Genomic DNA, 13,858 nt, shown 5'->3' with positions numbered 1-13,858 from the left:
TCCCACATGACACAATATAAACCAGGGGTCTCCAACCTGTTTGTGAGCAAGGGCTACCACAATTGATAAAACAATCTGGAGGATTACTTTTTTATATATCCAACCTAAAACGTTTTTGCTTCACTTGTTGATTTTATTTTATTCAAATTAATAAAAAATGTTAACATATATAAAAAAGCCAAGCTTATATAAAATAATAATAAATAAATATTAAAATTGAGGTTGTTAATAAGAGTGTGCTTTGGCGGGCAACTCTATGCGGGCACCATGTTGGAGACCACCGATATAAACTATGCACTCAACGCTACATGTATAAATTTTAGGGATGTACTATCCCTAAAATGGAATCGCTTAACAGTTTTTTACTATAAACCTTTGCATTAGGGACAGTACAAAAACACAATTCAGTCAGAAATATATCTCACATATTGTCTGGTATTACCTGTTCACAAGTGAGTTGTTAAAGAGGGCGGGACTTAGATCTATTCCATCAATGATCCGATCATCAGGAGGGACAAGACCGGCCACAACGAGACTCGTGGTGAAAAAATCCATCACGCTGCCCAGCTGACCGCTCACCTGCAGGTACATAACGGAGCAGACAGAAGAGATCAGACTATAAACCGAGTGGATGAGCAGATCTGAGCATGTGCAGACTACAGAATGAATCAAGAGCAAAGCTTTAAATAAATGAAAGTGAAGACTAAGAACTATTGGTTAACAATAAACAATTATTGAGCAAGTACATAAAAATCTCTGTTCAACATATATTCATAATGGTAAACTTATAAGAATGATTTATAAGTTGAGCTGTCAGGTTGGACTTGGCAGTAAATATAAGTACATAAGCAGCATGCAATTTATGTGTCAAACAGAGATGATGCTAGAGAGGATAAACTTTTTTTGCAGCTTTAATAAAATAATTCTGATGTATGTAAAGCAATGACAATATTAATGTTACGCTTATAAAACCGACCAGATGTAAGTTGATACAGTTGCCTTTAAAGGGACACTCCACTTTTTTTTGAAAATATGCTCATTTTCCAGCTCAAGAGTGGCTCGACACAAGAAATGCGACAGCTAAAACCCATGTCTTGCATAGGTCTGTGCGTAGTGGTTCTTGAAGCACTGACTCCAGTTGCAGCCCACTCTTTCTGAATCTCTCCCACATTTTTGAATGGGTTTTGTTTCACGATCCTCTCCAGGGTGCAGTTATCCCTATTGCTTGTACGCTTTTTTCTACCACATCTTTTCCTTCCCTTCGCCTCTCTATTAATGTGCTTGGACACAGAGCTCTGAGAACAGCCAACCCCTTTTGCAATGACCTTTTGTGTCTTGCCTTCCTTGTGCAAGGTGTCAATGGTCGTCTTTTGGACAACGGTCAAGTTAGCAGTCTTCCACATGATTGTGTAGCCTACAGAACTAGACTGAGAGACCATTTAAAGGCCTTTGCAGGTTTTTTGAGTTAATTAGCTGATTACAGTGTGGTGCCAGGTGTCTTCAAAATTGAACCTTTTCACAATATTGTAATTTTCTGAGATGCTGAATTTGAGATATTCCTTAGTTGTCAGTTATAATCAACAAAAGTAAAAGAAATAAACATATCACTCTGTGTGTTAATAATGAATATAATATACAAGTTTCACTTGGATGCAAAAAATCTAAATATAGAGAAAATTGTCAAAATGAAGTCCTTAGCAACACATTTTACTAATGACAAATATTTTTTATATATATTTATGGTAGGAAATGTACAAAATATCTTCATGGAACATAATATTTACTTAATATCCTGATTTTTGGCATAAAATCCACAAATGTTGACCCATACATTGTATTGTTGGCTATTGCTTCAAATTTACCCATGCAACTTATGACTGGTTTTGGTATCCAGTCACATTTCACACACTCTTCAATTTCTCATTATTGCAATTATCTAATCAACCAATCACATGGCAGTTGTTTCAATGCATTTAGGGGTGTGGTCCTGGTCAAGACAATCTCCTGAACTCCAAACTGAATGTCAGAATGGGAAAGAAAGGTGATTTAAGCAATTTTGAGCCTGGCATGTTTGTTGGTTCCAGATGGGCCGGTCTGAGTATTTCACAATCTGCTCAGTTACTGGTATTTTCACACACAACTAGGGTTTACAAAGAATGGTGTGAAAAGGGAAAATATTTTTGATGCTAGAGGTTAGAGGAGAATGGGCCGACTGATTCAAGCTGATAGAAGAGCAACTTTGACTGAAATAACCACTCGTTACAACCGAGGTATGCAGCAAAGCATTTGTGAAGCCACAACACGCACAACCTTGAGGTGGATGGGCTACAACAGCAAAAGACCCCACCGGGTACCACTCATCTCCAATACAAATAGGAAAAAGAGGCTACCATTTGCACGAGCTCACCAAAATTGGACAGTTGAAGACTGGAAAAATGTTGCCTGGTCTGATTAGTCTCGATTTCTGTTAAGACATTCAGATGGTAGAGTCAGAATTTGGCGTAAACAGAATGAGAACATGGATCTATCATGCCTTGTTACCACTGTGCAGGCTGATGGTGGTGGTGTAATGGTGTGGGGGATGTTTTCTTGGCACACTTTATGCCCCTTAGTGCCAATTGGGCATCGTTTAAATTCCACTGTCTACCTGAGCATTGTTTCTGACCATGTCCATCGCTTTATGACCACCATGTACCCATCCTCTGATGGCTACTTCCAGTTGGACAATGCACTATTTCACAAAGCTCGAATCATTTCAAACTGGGTTCTTGAATATGGCAATGAGTTAACTGTACTAAAATGGCCCCCATAGTCACCAGATCTCAACCCAATAGAGTGTCTTTGGGATGTGGTGGAATGGGAGCTTCGTGCCCTTGATGTGTATCCCACAAATCTTCATCAACTGCAAGATGCTATCCTATCAATATGGGCTAACATTTCTAAAGAATGCTTTCAGCACCTTGTTGAATCAATGCCACTTAGAATTAAGGCAGTTTTGAAGGCAAAAGGGGGTCAAAAACAGTATTAATATGATGAGTGTATGTTTACATACACACTCAAAACTGAAAACAAAAAGTTTATTATCTATTGTAAAGGATTTTGAACAAATGAGAATGAACATTTGTAAAGCTGGCATTAATATCAAAGTGATTAAACGTCGGCCGAAATGTTGGTCTAACACTGGATTGCTAAAAAGTAAGCTGTGATACACCGATCTGCATCTCATTATAATACACATAAACATACTGCATGCATACAGAAGCATGGATGAAACCCAACAGTAACACATTTGCAGTAAGCAGGGATGCCTGAACCGCTGCTTCACTTCTTGCTGTAATCTGTGCTCGCAGGTTTATTACAAACCACACTAACATCTCTGTAAATGAAGAAGAGAAAGGACAGCAAAGCGAGTGAGAGAGAGAGAGAAAGCTGCTTTATCTGTCCTCCCCAGTCCTGCTGCAAAAAAAGCTTTATTTTATTTATAAACTTTGAACTATTTCCCGATAAAATGCCATTTTTTCGCTGTCATCCTTGATCTTCCATTCTATTCTCTCCTGAGCGGCCCTTTGAGGGAGACGGCACGCTCACAATCAGATAGCGCTATCAGCTCCGAGCAGCTGGCATTGCCGTGCACACGCACACACGTCGCCTACTTCATTCTCCCAGAATTCCCTTCCACCAGTCAGACAGCCGGTACATTCCATTATCTTCATTCTGTGGCTTCACACACACACACAAACACACACACACACAGACATATCCAGCATTCATACTTATACACACGGGAAAGCAGAAATCAAAGCGAACAATTAATAAAGGTAACTAGCCGCAACCACCAGCTGCTCTTATCCAACCAATGCAGACAACGACAGGCTGGAAAAAAGGAAGTGAATACTTCTTTATATCTCATTAATTTCCACTTTCTCTTCTTCGTCTCGCACATTTCTGTGTTATCTGTGCACGTACTGCACATAAATTCAATTTGCTTTACAAATCTATCTTCGGGATTGACTATTTTGCAAGTGTAGAAATCAGATCGGTTTGAATGCAGCATCTATGTACATTTATATCTATGGTACGAGCTGGTGCAATTGAGTAAAGGCGGGGGCTAATTAGCATATTCATAGATCTGCTTATACTTAATGAGGAAAGGATGTAGAATTACATTCAAGTTATTTTAAAGCATAAGTCACTTGAAAAAAACTTTTACATATGCTGTTTTCATGCTCAAAGATGAGTTTTAAGAGATAAAATTATCGACTACAGGGGGACTTTAAAATCTTATTTTAATCAGATGTCTAAAAACATATGGATGTGATGTGGAAGAGATCTGTACAAATCATACTTGGTGTTGTTAGCCTTGAAACAAAACTGATTTATGATACAACGAAACAGCTTAAAATGTTTCTGTCTGTGTCTCTACAATGATAAACACAAGCAAAATTGTAATGAGAACATTAAGATGACGCAGCTCATCTGCCTCGAATCATTTCTGTTTTTCATTCCTGCACATGAACGAATCTTTGGATCAGACTATAGTACTCACTGCCAGATTATAATGGAAAATAATGACTATTGCATTGCCAGAAATATAACAAAAACCTTCAGGATGTTTAAGTTATTAAAGAAGACAAGTGATCACATCATATTAAAAGAACAGAAAAATTGCATCATGCCTATGAAAGGAGATTTCATCATTTTATGCTTTATCCCCAGAGATTTACTAGCAATGCTAGTTAAGTTTTCAAGGCCAAAACAGAAACAGCTATGGTTTACACAACTATTTCCATCCTTTATAAAACAAAACAGAATACAAAAATATTTTGGTATTTTTGACTCATTTCTTGGTCTTTATCTACAAGCAATGTACCAAATCTTTTACTGGGACAGTACCCTTTAACCTGATAAGGAACACTGTGCCGTACACGGCACAGCCCCTCCCTTGCACGTGAGGCTGCATAAACGTCATTGTAACTTTGAAGCATTAAATCTTCAAAATATACGGTCATGCGGCACAAAGTTTGAAAGCTTAGACTTTCGGGATTCCATTAAGCGCACACACAAAGCATAATATGATTTATAGCAGTCATAAAACTGTAATCTAGTTGTTAGTTACCTGAACCGGGCGGCGCCGATTTAGGTTATTTACTTACCTTCAAAATCTTCCCTTTATCCGCTTCGGTGAAATCGTCCAAAACAAATTGTTCATAAATCCCCAAAAGTCCAAGGAAATGGAATATCCAAGACTTTCAATCCAAAACGATTTGTTCATCTCACAATCTTGACGTTTCTGACCGAATTACGATATAAATACTGTATACAATTAGGTCACTAACGACATTCGTTCGAATCTCACTTTTTTAACGATTTATAATGAATATATTCGAATGTCACGTTTATTGTGCAACGTCTGAGGAACAAATACGCCCCCTTGTGGAATTTTAGCCGTTCCATAAGAGGCTACAAAAGTCCTAAAATGTACTATTTAAGTCTTTCGCCGCCATCGACGATCGTCAATAGACCATTTACGCAAAAACCGGAAATACGTCAACAAAGCGTAAACGCAATTCCGGTATATGCTTTGTTGTTGGTGGGGCCAGCCTTGAACACCACAGAAATGCGACTCTTAGACTCTGCTATTTTTCGTATCTGCTGCTACGATAACAGGAAGTTGTAATACACGTTGTTGACGTATTCCAGTCGAAAAATGCGGAAGTGCGTAAAAGGTCTATTAAGAGGAAAAACTTTCCTGCCAATGACGAGTTTTTCCGGCAATCCGTATTTCCGCTATTAAAGATGCAGTGTGTAATTTTTAGAAGAATCTCTTGACAGAAATGCAAAATAATATACAAAACTATATAATCAGGGGTGTATAAAGACCTTTCATAATGAACCTTTAGGTTTTTATTACCTTAAAATGAGATGTTTTTATCTACAAACAGAGGGTCCCCTCACATGGAAGCTGCCATTTTGTGCTGCCATGTTTCTACAGAAGCCCTTAACAGACAAACTTTTTTTACGAAGCTGTCTCAGAAGATGACATGTTTGTCTGGTGGTGACTACTGTAGCTTCTCTATGCATTTTAAAAGCGATGGGTGAGCAGTTAACTGAGCCATTGGTTATAATTTCGCAACCTCACCACTAGATGGCACTAAAATTTACACACTGCACCTTTAAGAACATTTTCTGGAAGGCTTAAACTTTTGTGAAAATCCTAAAAAAATGCTGGCGCTGGCAACTTTAAAAAAAAACGTTGGCGTTGAAAGAGTTAAAGGTGCAGTGTGTAGAATTTAGCGGCATTTTGTGGTGAGGTTGCAAATCACACACCTCATTTAAGTTGCATTTAAGCATATATGCGGACGTGCGCATCGCGAATGTGCCGCCACAAACTGCAAGTCTGGAAAAAAATGTTATGGTGTTTCTGATTGACAACCTGGGGATGTTTTTCATCGTTAAAAGGGAGTTTAGGAACTTACAGCAAAGCACAGATGACAACAGGTTTACTCGAGACAGCGCAAGCTAGCGCGAATATAAAGCTAATCTTTTACCTTATAGCGATGACACTGGTAGTGACGATTCTCTCAGACCAATCAGTGATCCACAGTGTTTTTGCGTCACGTTTTGGTATCAGCTCTGGTCGCTTGGAACCCCAACCGAAGTGGTACAAAAAAAGTATTGGGTACTACATACTGCACCCAGTGGAAAAGCCCCCAAAAGTAAGCTGACCTGACCCAAACCAAACCGTGGGGTACTATGCAATGGAAAATCGCCAACAGTGTGAGTAGACCCTTATATGCACCCTTTAGGTACAAAGGTGTAAGTTTTGCCCCAGTGACAGCTTTTGTACCTTTTTCTGATAGTGTATTCTAAATTATAGTTTGTGCAAGAAGATTTAAGTTCTGAAAGTTAGAGTTTTTTGTAGCACACTGAACTTTTATTTATATAGAGTTCATGAGATTTTTCATGATATGACCCCAATTAATAGGAATGGAAGAGCAGATACCCGTATCGCAAGCCCCACATACGTGGCAGGTAAAGTCTGGCCTGCAGCCGTAAGACGAACGTTAACAGTGTGAAACACCTGCTATTTCAACTCGTTCTGCGTTCTGGCACTGACCAGACACCTGGCAGCAAACACGCTCCTATCCCAGCCACATACCCAAGCATTCCTCTCCGCTCCAGTCTCCCTTTCTATCCTTTATCCGGCACGCCTGGCATATTCAGATACAGAAGCCCTCATTACAGCTCAATCCATCCTCAGCAAACACACAAACAGATTAGCCGCTTAAGACGTTCCCAATCCCTCTCTCCCTCGCGCTATCAGGGCCGTGCACACCCCTCAGATATGAGCCAGGGGCAGGCTTAACTCCGATCCTGCGCTCCCTCCTTCAAAATCCCACACGCCGCAGTCCTGTGTCACAGCTGCCCCTAATACAATTAAAAGTCATTTGTGGAGTGGCAGCCTCCGTGGATCAGGAAAAGGGGGCGTCTAACATCGCAAAAAATATAAACAGATATTAGAGGGGGAAAAGAGGTGCATTACAGAATGGCAAGATGAGGGATGGGAATCATAAGGAATGCGAGTCTTTTTGGATTCCATTACACATTTATTCTTTAAAGAAGAAATGGCTAGTAAGCAATTTGCTGATTGTCCTAACAAACAGCAAATCTTTCTCAAATCCAAATTTTTTATAATGTTAAAGGTAAAATAATAAGATAACGCTTCTGTTTTCATAATTTTTTCCAAAGGTTTCTTGATAAAACAAATATCTAAACTTGAGGATCTCTTGACAGAAATGCAATATAATCTACATGACTATATTATCAGTGGTACAAAGACATTACATAATGAACTGTATTTTTTTTTTACCTTATGCTGCGTTTACACCAGCCGCGGTAGAGGCGTGAAGCGCGAGTGATTTCAATGTTAAGTCAATGTGAAAACGCGTTGACGCATGTCTGGAGGTCTCGCGGCGCGAATGAGGCGTTTATCGTGGCTCGGAAGACGCGATTTCGCCATATTCGCGCATCTAGTTCGCGTGAATGCCGTGAATTGAGCGTTGCCACAGCAAACGCGCGAGTTGAAAAATTTTAACTTTGGCAGAAAAACGCACTACGTTAACCAATCAGGTGCTTGCTTGAGTAGTGACGTGATTACAGAAAGCGAGCGCAGTCAGAAGCCCCTCCCATGACGCGACTTTTCCACGTGAATGTCTCGATGCCTAGAATTTCACGTGCGAATGAAGCGAGTACACTCAAACTGTTCAAACGGCAAACTAGGCGCGGTAGACACGATTTTGACGCCTCAAACGCGGCTGGTGTAAACCCACGGTTAGAATGAGACGTTTTTATCTACATACACCTTACATGGCAGTCACCGTCATGTTTCTACAGTAGCCCTAAATGGACAAGAGTGTGTTTTGTCATTATGTTGTCTCAGATGGGTGATTCTCACGAAAACTTGGTTTTAAAAATGTCAAGCATGAAAATGTAAAAATTGCTTAAATTTACTTTTTTTACCACCAGACATTGAAAAACAAAGTCTGGAGTAAATGGGAACATTAATTTAAAAACTTTTACTTATCATTTAACACTTTTTGAAACATAATTTAAAAAAATTGTCCTAAAAAATCTCATTACCGCAACAGTCAGAAAACATCAACACTGACATATTTTCAAAATGACATGACAAACCTGAAAGAACATAATTTGGAGATTCTGCACATGCATTTAAAATCAAAGTATTATGCTTCTATTAATTTAATTAACATTTAATAAGCAAGTTGCGGTAATGATAATCAAAATGTCGTGTAAGCATTCTGACAGACAATATTTCAAATTAACTGTAAAAAAATTATCTTTCCTGGTAGCCATCTTGAAGTAACTGGTCCATGTGCTTGGTCACTCAAAATCAAAATTAATTAAAATTCTGTATGTGTGCTTAAACTGTTCTCAAAAAGTGTTGCGGAGGATGAGAACATCAGGCATGGACACATCATTTTCCAAATTTTTCTTCATTATTATTATACATGAATATTCAGTAAATATTTTTTCTGTCATCTAAAGTAGTCTAGCAAAACATCCATTTATTTTATAGAATATTTTTGTGTTAATTTGATTAAATTACAACATAACGCATGTTCAAACACAGCCGGACACATTGCGGTAATGAGAATTTCAGCAGAAAATGAGATAAAATTTACAATTATAAATTCTTATGTTGAAATCACACATTGTGCAAGGTAGAACACAGTATTGTGTTAATTCTGATGCTTTTTAATGTTACTATATTACACATTTTAAAGCTTAAATCATTAGTGCCGTGGTGTTTCAATGGTTTTGTGAGAATCACCCAGATAATGACGTGTTTGTCCTGTGATGCTACCTTGCTTCTCTATGCGTTTCGATAGGGAGGGGTGAGCTGTGGACCGAGCTGTTGGTTGCAATTTACAATCTCACCACTAGAAGCTGCTAAAATCTGCACACAGCACATTTAATGTGAACAGTATTGCATAAAAAAGTTTAGGGCGGAGAAATAGGAATAGGACTGGCACATAGAGAAAAAATAGCCAGGAGTCAAACCAGGTTGCTGGTTACGCAGCTGTAACAACAGGGGCATCGGTTCCAACCATGTGAAATATTTGTATTTATATTTATGCATTTGGTTTTATACAAAGCAACTTATAGTGCATGACAAGGTATACACTTAATCCAACGTATCCTTTGTTGCTACATCAGACTGTGTCCAGCATGACAGGTTATGACTCCATACATACTGTATATTAAGTGGATGACATGATTGATTTGATACTTACTGTGCCAGCGGGGATCTTGCCAGGCCACCAGGCAATGGTCGGTTCTCTCATGCCACCTTCAAATGTAGTTTCCTTCCCACAGAGAAATGGACCATTACTGCCACCTGAGGATGATGAAAATGAAAAGAAACTTACCATACCTTTCATCTTACAGATTGAGACTGGAAATTGAAAATAAACTGGAACAGGACATAGCTCTTAGTTGTGTTAATGTTTCAAGTTAAAGTGTAAAAGGTGTTACTTTTCATAGGTCCGGACATCACCGCTGCCCCATTATCTGAGCTGAAGAACACCAAAGTGTTGTTATCGATACCAAGACTGACCAATCGGGCCAGAAGCTGACCGACGCTGTGGTCCAGCTCCATCACTGCGTCACCATAACTAAAAGACACACAGCATATTATCACCACCACCAAAGCATCTAAATGAATCCAGATGGATGTTTAGTGGCCTATGTAACTAATGGGGTGTACTCACCAAACGCAAATTCAACAAACTCGCGTGGGGTGATGTGAATGACGCAAATCGGGTGGCGCGGTTGCTGCGAAGACACGTGCTATTCATCTCAAACGCGTCTTCACGCTAGTTGAAAATATATTTAACTCAAGCATAAAATTTGCACAACCCGAAGTTAAATCCAGCCAGTAATCTAGAGGGAGGAACGCGATGCTTTGCGTTTGGTGTGTACACAGCATAAGAGGGTAACATGACTGAGAACTGTTTCTTAAACATTTTTAGTTTAATTTACTAAAGTAAAGATAATGAGAGTTTATTGAAAACCATCAGTTAACAGATTGTTGTATTAAGACTGCAAATGCAAATCAACTACAAAACGGCTCAAAGGAACATTGACATCCTGAAGAATTATTCACGATGAAATGATCTCTGTATGACTGAAAGGGGCTGGCAATATTGGAATAAATGTGATAACTGTCTGAATAAAAGTAAATTTGATATGCAATATGGTAGTTTTAAGTTTGTTAAATCCATTTAAACTGCAATATACTTAAAAACTAAAAAAATAAATAGCCAGTATATATGTTTTACATTCTTTTGTAAAAAAAATACACACAGAGACTTTAACATTCGTATTTCAATCTCTCTGCTATCTTCATCAACCTTAAACTTTGACCATACATAACTAAAAAATAATAAAAATGGCAAACCATTGCAATATGCACGTTTTCACTTTCGGTATATTGTTCAAGCCTTATAACTAGCATTCGAAAACTATTAACTCTTTCCCAGCCATTGACAAGTTATCTTGTACATTAAACGAAAACGCTTCCCTGCCAATGACGAGTTTTTACGCCAATCCACATTTTCACTATTATCCACTAGATATCCACTGATCTAAAAACAGTAAAAACTCAGCGTATGTCTTGATTATCGCTCCAAATCTGATTTCTATTTAAAGTCCTTTACAAAAATGCAATTATCTTAGCTTTTTGTTCAAAATTTGGTCTTTTTGAAGAAACCTAACCATATTTGAAAGGTAGGGATGCACCGAAATGAAAATTCTTGGCCGAAACCGAAAACAGGAAACCAAGGCCGAAAAAACGAAACACCGAAACAAATTATTATGCCAATTATTAGTACAATTGCATTTATGGCTATCACTGTGTACTAACTTTACTAGGGGTGTGTGACGAATAAAAAAACTGAATAAAAAAACCTCACAGTTCGGATCACATTACAGTTTTTGAGGCAAAGATCAGATTATTTTTCAGGACAGCAAAAAGGTGGGAAAAATCTAATAAACAATAAAGAAATTGCAAACATTTATAAAAAAGAACAAAGTTGTACATTAATAAGGTCTGAAATTAGCATTTTAACACAACTGAATGCTATTTTCACATATTATCTGTTCTGTTGTCAGACATATAGTGGCGTTTTCCCAGACAGGGATTAGACTAGTCCTAGACTAAAATAAATATAAGAGCTGTCCAAACTGAAAACATCTTGCACTGACATATCTTTAAATACATCAGTGCCTTTAGTTTGTCCTCAAAATGCATGTTTTTAGTAAGGCATGTTTGTTTAAACTAATTATATTTCCTAATAAAACTAAGGTCTAGTTCTGGCTTAAGCTAATCTCTGTCCAGGAAACCACCCCAAAGACTATTAAAATAGTGACTAAACATGACCCAATAACCTTGTGTTTAATCCAACCAGCTGTTACTTTAACTACTAAGTTACTAAAATCTTGATTTATAAACGAGACATCGCAGACAATTCAGCGCAAATTACAAAATTGCCATTATACAGAGTTACTACAGAAGGCATGCGCGGGCATTGGAGAGAGAGAGCTCGCGCACAAGCACATAGAGAACCAGTGTGTGTGAGAAAACAGTGCTAACCTTTCATGATAAACTCGAATCAGTCGTCTTCTCTTTCAGTAACATCTGACGTTTACGTGAAAATGCAAGTACACAGAGGAATCTGCATGGAAAACACATCCAACTTGTAATTCTTTCACTCAGTGTCATGTATGAGAGGCGCTGTCTAGGGGCTTCACGCACAGAGAGAGAGAGAGAGAGAGCGCGCGTGCACAAGAGAGGCACCACCGAGCACTCACAACAATAAATGAAGCCGTTTTAAATGAAAATAAAAATGTAAATGTTGCGACCATTGTTGATTTTGTGGCGCACACAAACAAATAAATGTATGGGTAACACTGCCAGGAGCAGAAGCCGCCACCGGACAAACATGTCATCGTCAGACACAACTTAGAAAAAAGTTTGTCCGTTAAGGGCTTCTGTAGAAACATGGCGGCACAAAATGGCGACTTCCATGTAAGGGGATCTAGATAAAAACGTCTCATTTTAAGGTAATAAAAACATAACAGTTCATTATAAAAAGGTCTTTATACACCCCTGATAATATAGTTTTGTATATTATTTTGCATTTCTGTCAAGAGATCCTTTTAAAAAGTATACACTGCACCTTTAAAAAAAGAAATGTTGGTTGGGATAGAGCTAACAGTAAAAACGTTCTCATACTACAATATCCTTCTTTACTTATTTATTTACAGACATTTTAACACAAGTACCAAACATTGTGCAGAACCACTGAAGTATACACCAAACAAACACAAATCTGTCAAATTAGCGCACTTGTATAAACGCTGTAATGTAACAGATGTGTGTGATGTACTGTATAGAAGCAGATAGATGCCTCAGTAAGATGTGCACTGGATATAAAACTGTAAGATGTGGCACGTCAGGGTAAATCTCTCCATTGGCAGCACCTGCCTAATACCCCTCAGCCTTTATCTATTCCTCTGTCAATGCAAAGCTCATTTAGCATTCTGAAGAAACGTATGCTTAGTAAAGCCCCAGTATTTCGAAGCACTGAGTGGAATACTAAAAACTTGCAGACAAGACTATCAATGAAGCCCTAAGACCGTTTGCCACAGAAATGGAAAATCAACATCTCATTTCTGCTCTAAAAAATTGGGAACCGATGGCACATACAGATGAAAAAATGTGGCTAAAACTTATAACTGGACTCACTTGTGGTCCTATATCAACTCTAGTTAGCCTTATTTAAGAGACCCGGTACAATGTGTCTCCAATATTAAAGTGCCCATATTATGAAAAACTCACTTTTTCTGTGTTTTGGGGTGTTATTTTGTGTCTCTGATGCTCCCACACGCATACAAACTTGGAAAAAAATCCATCCATGCTGTTTTGAGTGAGATACAGGTTTCTGAATGTCCTCTGCCTTGAGTCTCAGATTGCACGAGTTCAAACTCAGCGCTGTTGTGACGTAACTAGCCAGGTAGCTAGAGAGCACAGAGCAGTCACTTCGCTGATACCCTCTATGCTGTTATCATGTCTCACGGAAATAACAGCGCTATTTGGATATTATGGATTATACTCCCGCCTACTTTAATAAAAAAAGTTTTAACGGGTGTTTATTTTAATCTAATATACAGTGTGTTACGACGCAAATAGTCATCAGATTGTAGGCGATAAGACGTTCATGTGAAATCTGATGTAAACAACAGACTATGTTTTTTTTGGACTTTTATGGAATAT

The 13,858-nt window shown here is 38.3% G+C and overlaps 1 protein-coding gene across 1 annotated transcript in view; it reads right to left on the bottom strand.

Moving 5' to 3' along the window:
- galns (galactosamine (N-acetyl)-6-sulfatase) overlaps positions 1-13,858 on the bottom strand; it is a 34,655-nt gene that overhangs the window by 14,328 nt on the left and 6,469 nt on the right. Inside the window, exons 8-10 of the mRNA XM_055216573.2 lie at positions 10,057-10,196; positions 9,816-9,919; positions 443-579 (exon numbers count right to left, since the gene is read on the bottom strand). Coding sequence (XP_055072548.2) covers positions 443-579; positions 9,816-9,919; positions 10,057-10,196 — 381 coding nt within the window. The remainder of the gene's footprint in view (positions 1-442; positions 580-9,815; positions 9,920-10,056; positions 10,197-13,858) is intronic.

The sequence above is a fragment of the Misgurnus anguillicaudatus genome, chromosome 21 (assembly GCF_027580225.2).
Source record: "Misgurnus anguillicaudatus chromosome 21, ASM2758022v2, whole genome shotgun sequence".
NCBI classification, from domain to species: Eukaryota; Metazoa; Chordata; class Actinopteri; order Cypriniformes; family Cobitidae; genus Misgurnus; species Misgurnus anguillicaudatus.
This window is presented reverse-complemented; position numbering and strand designations above follow the sequence as displayed.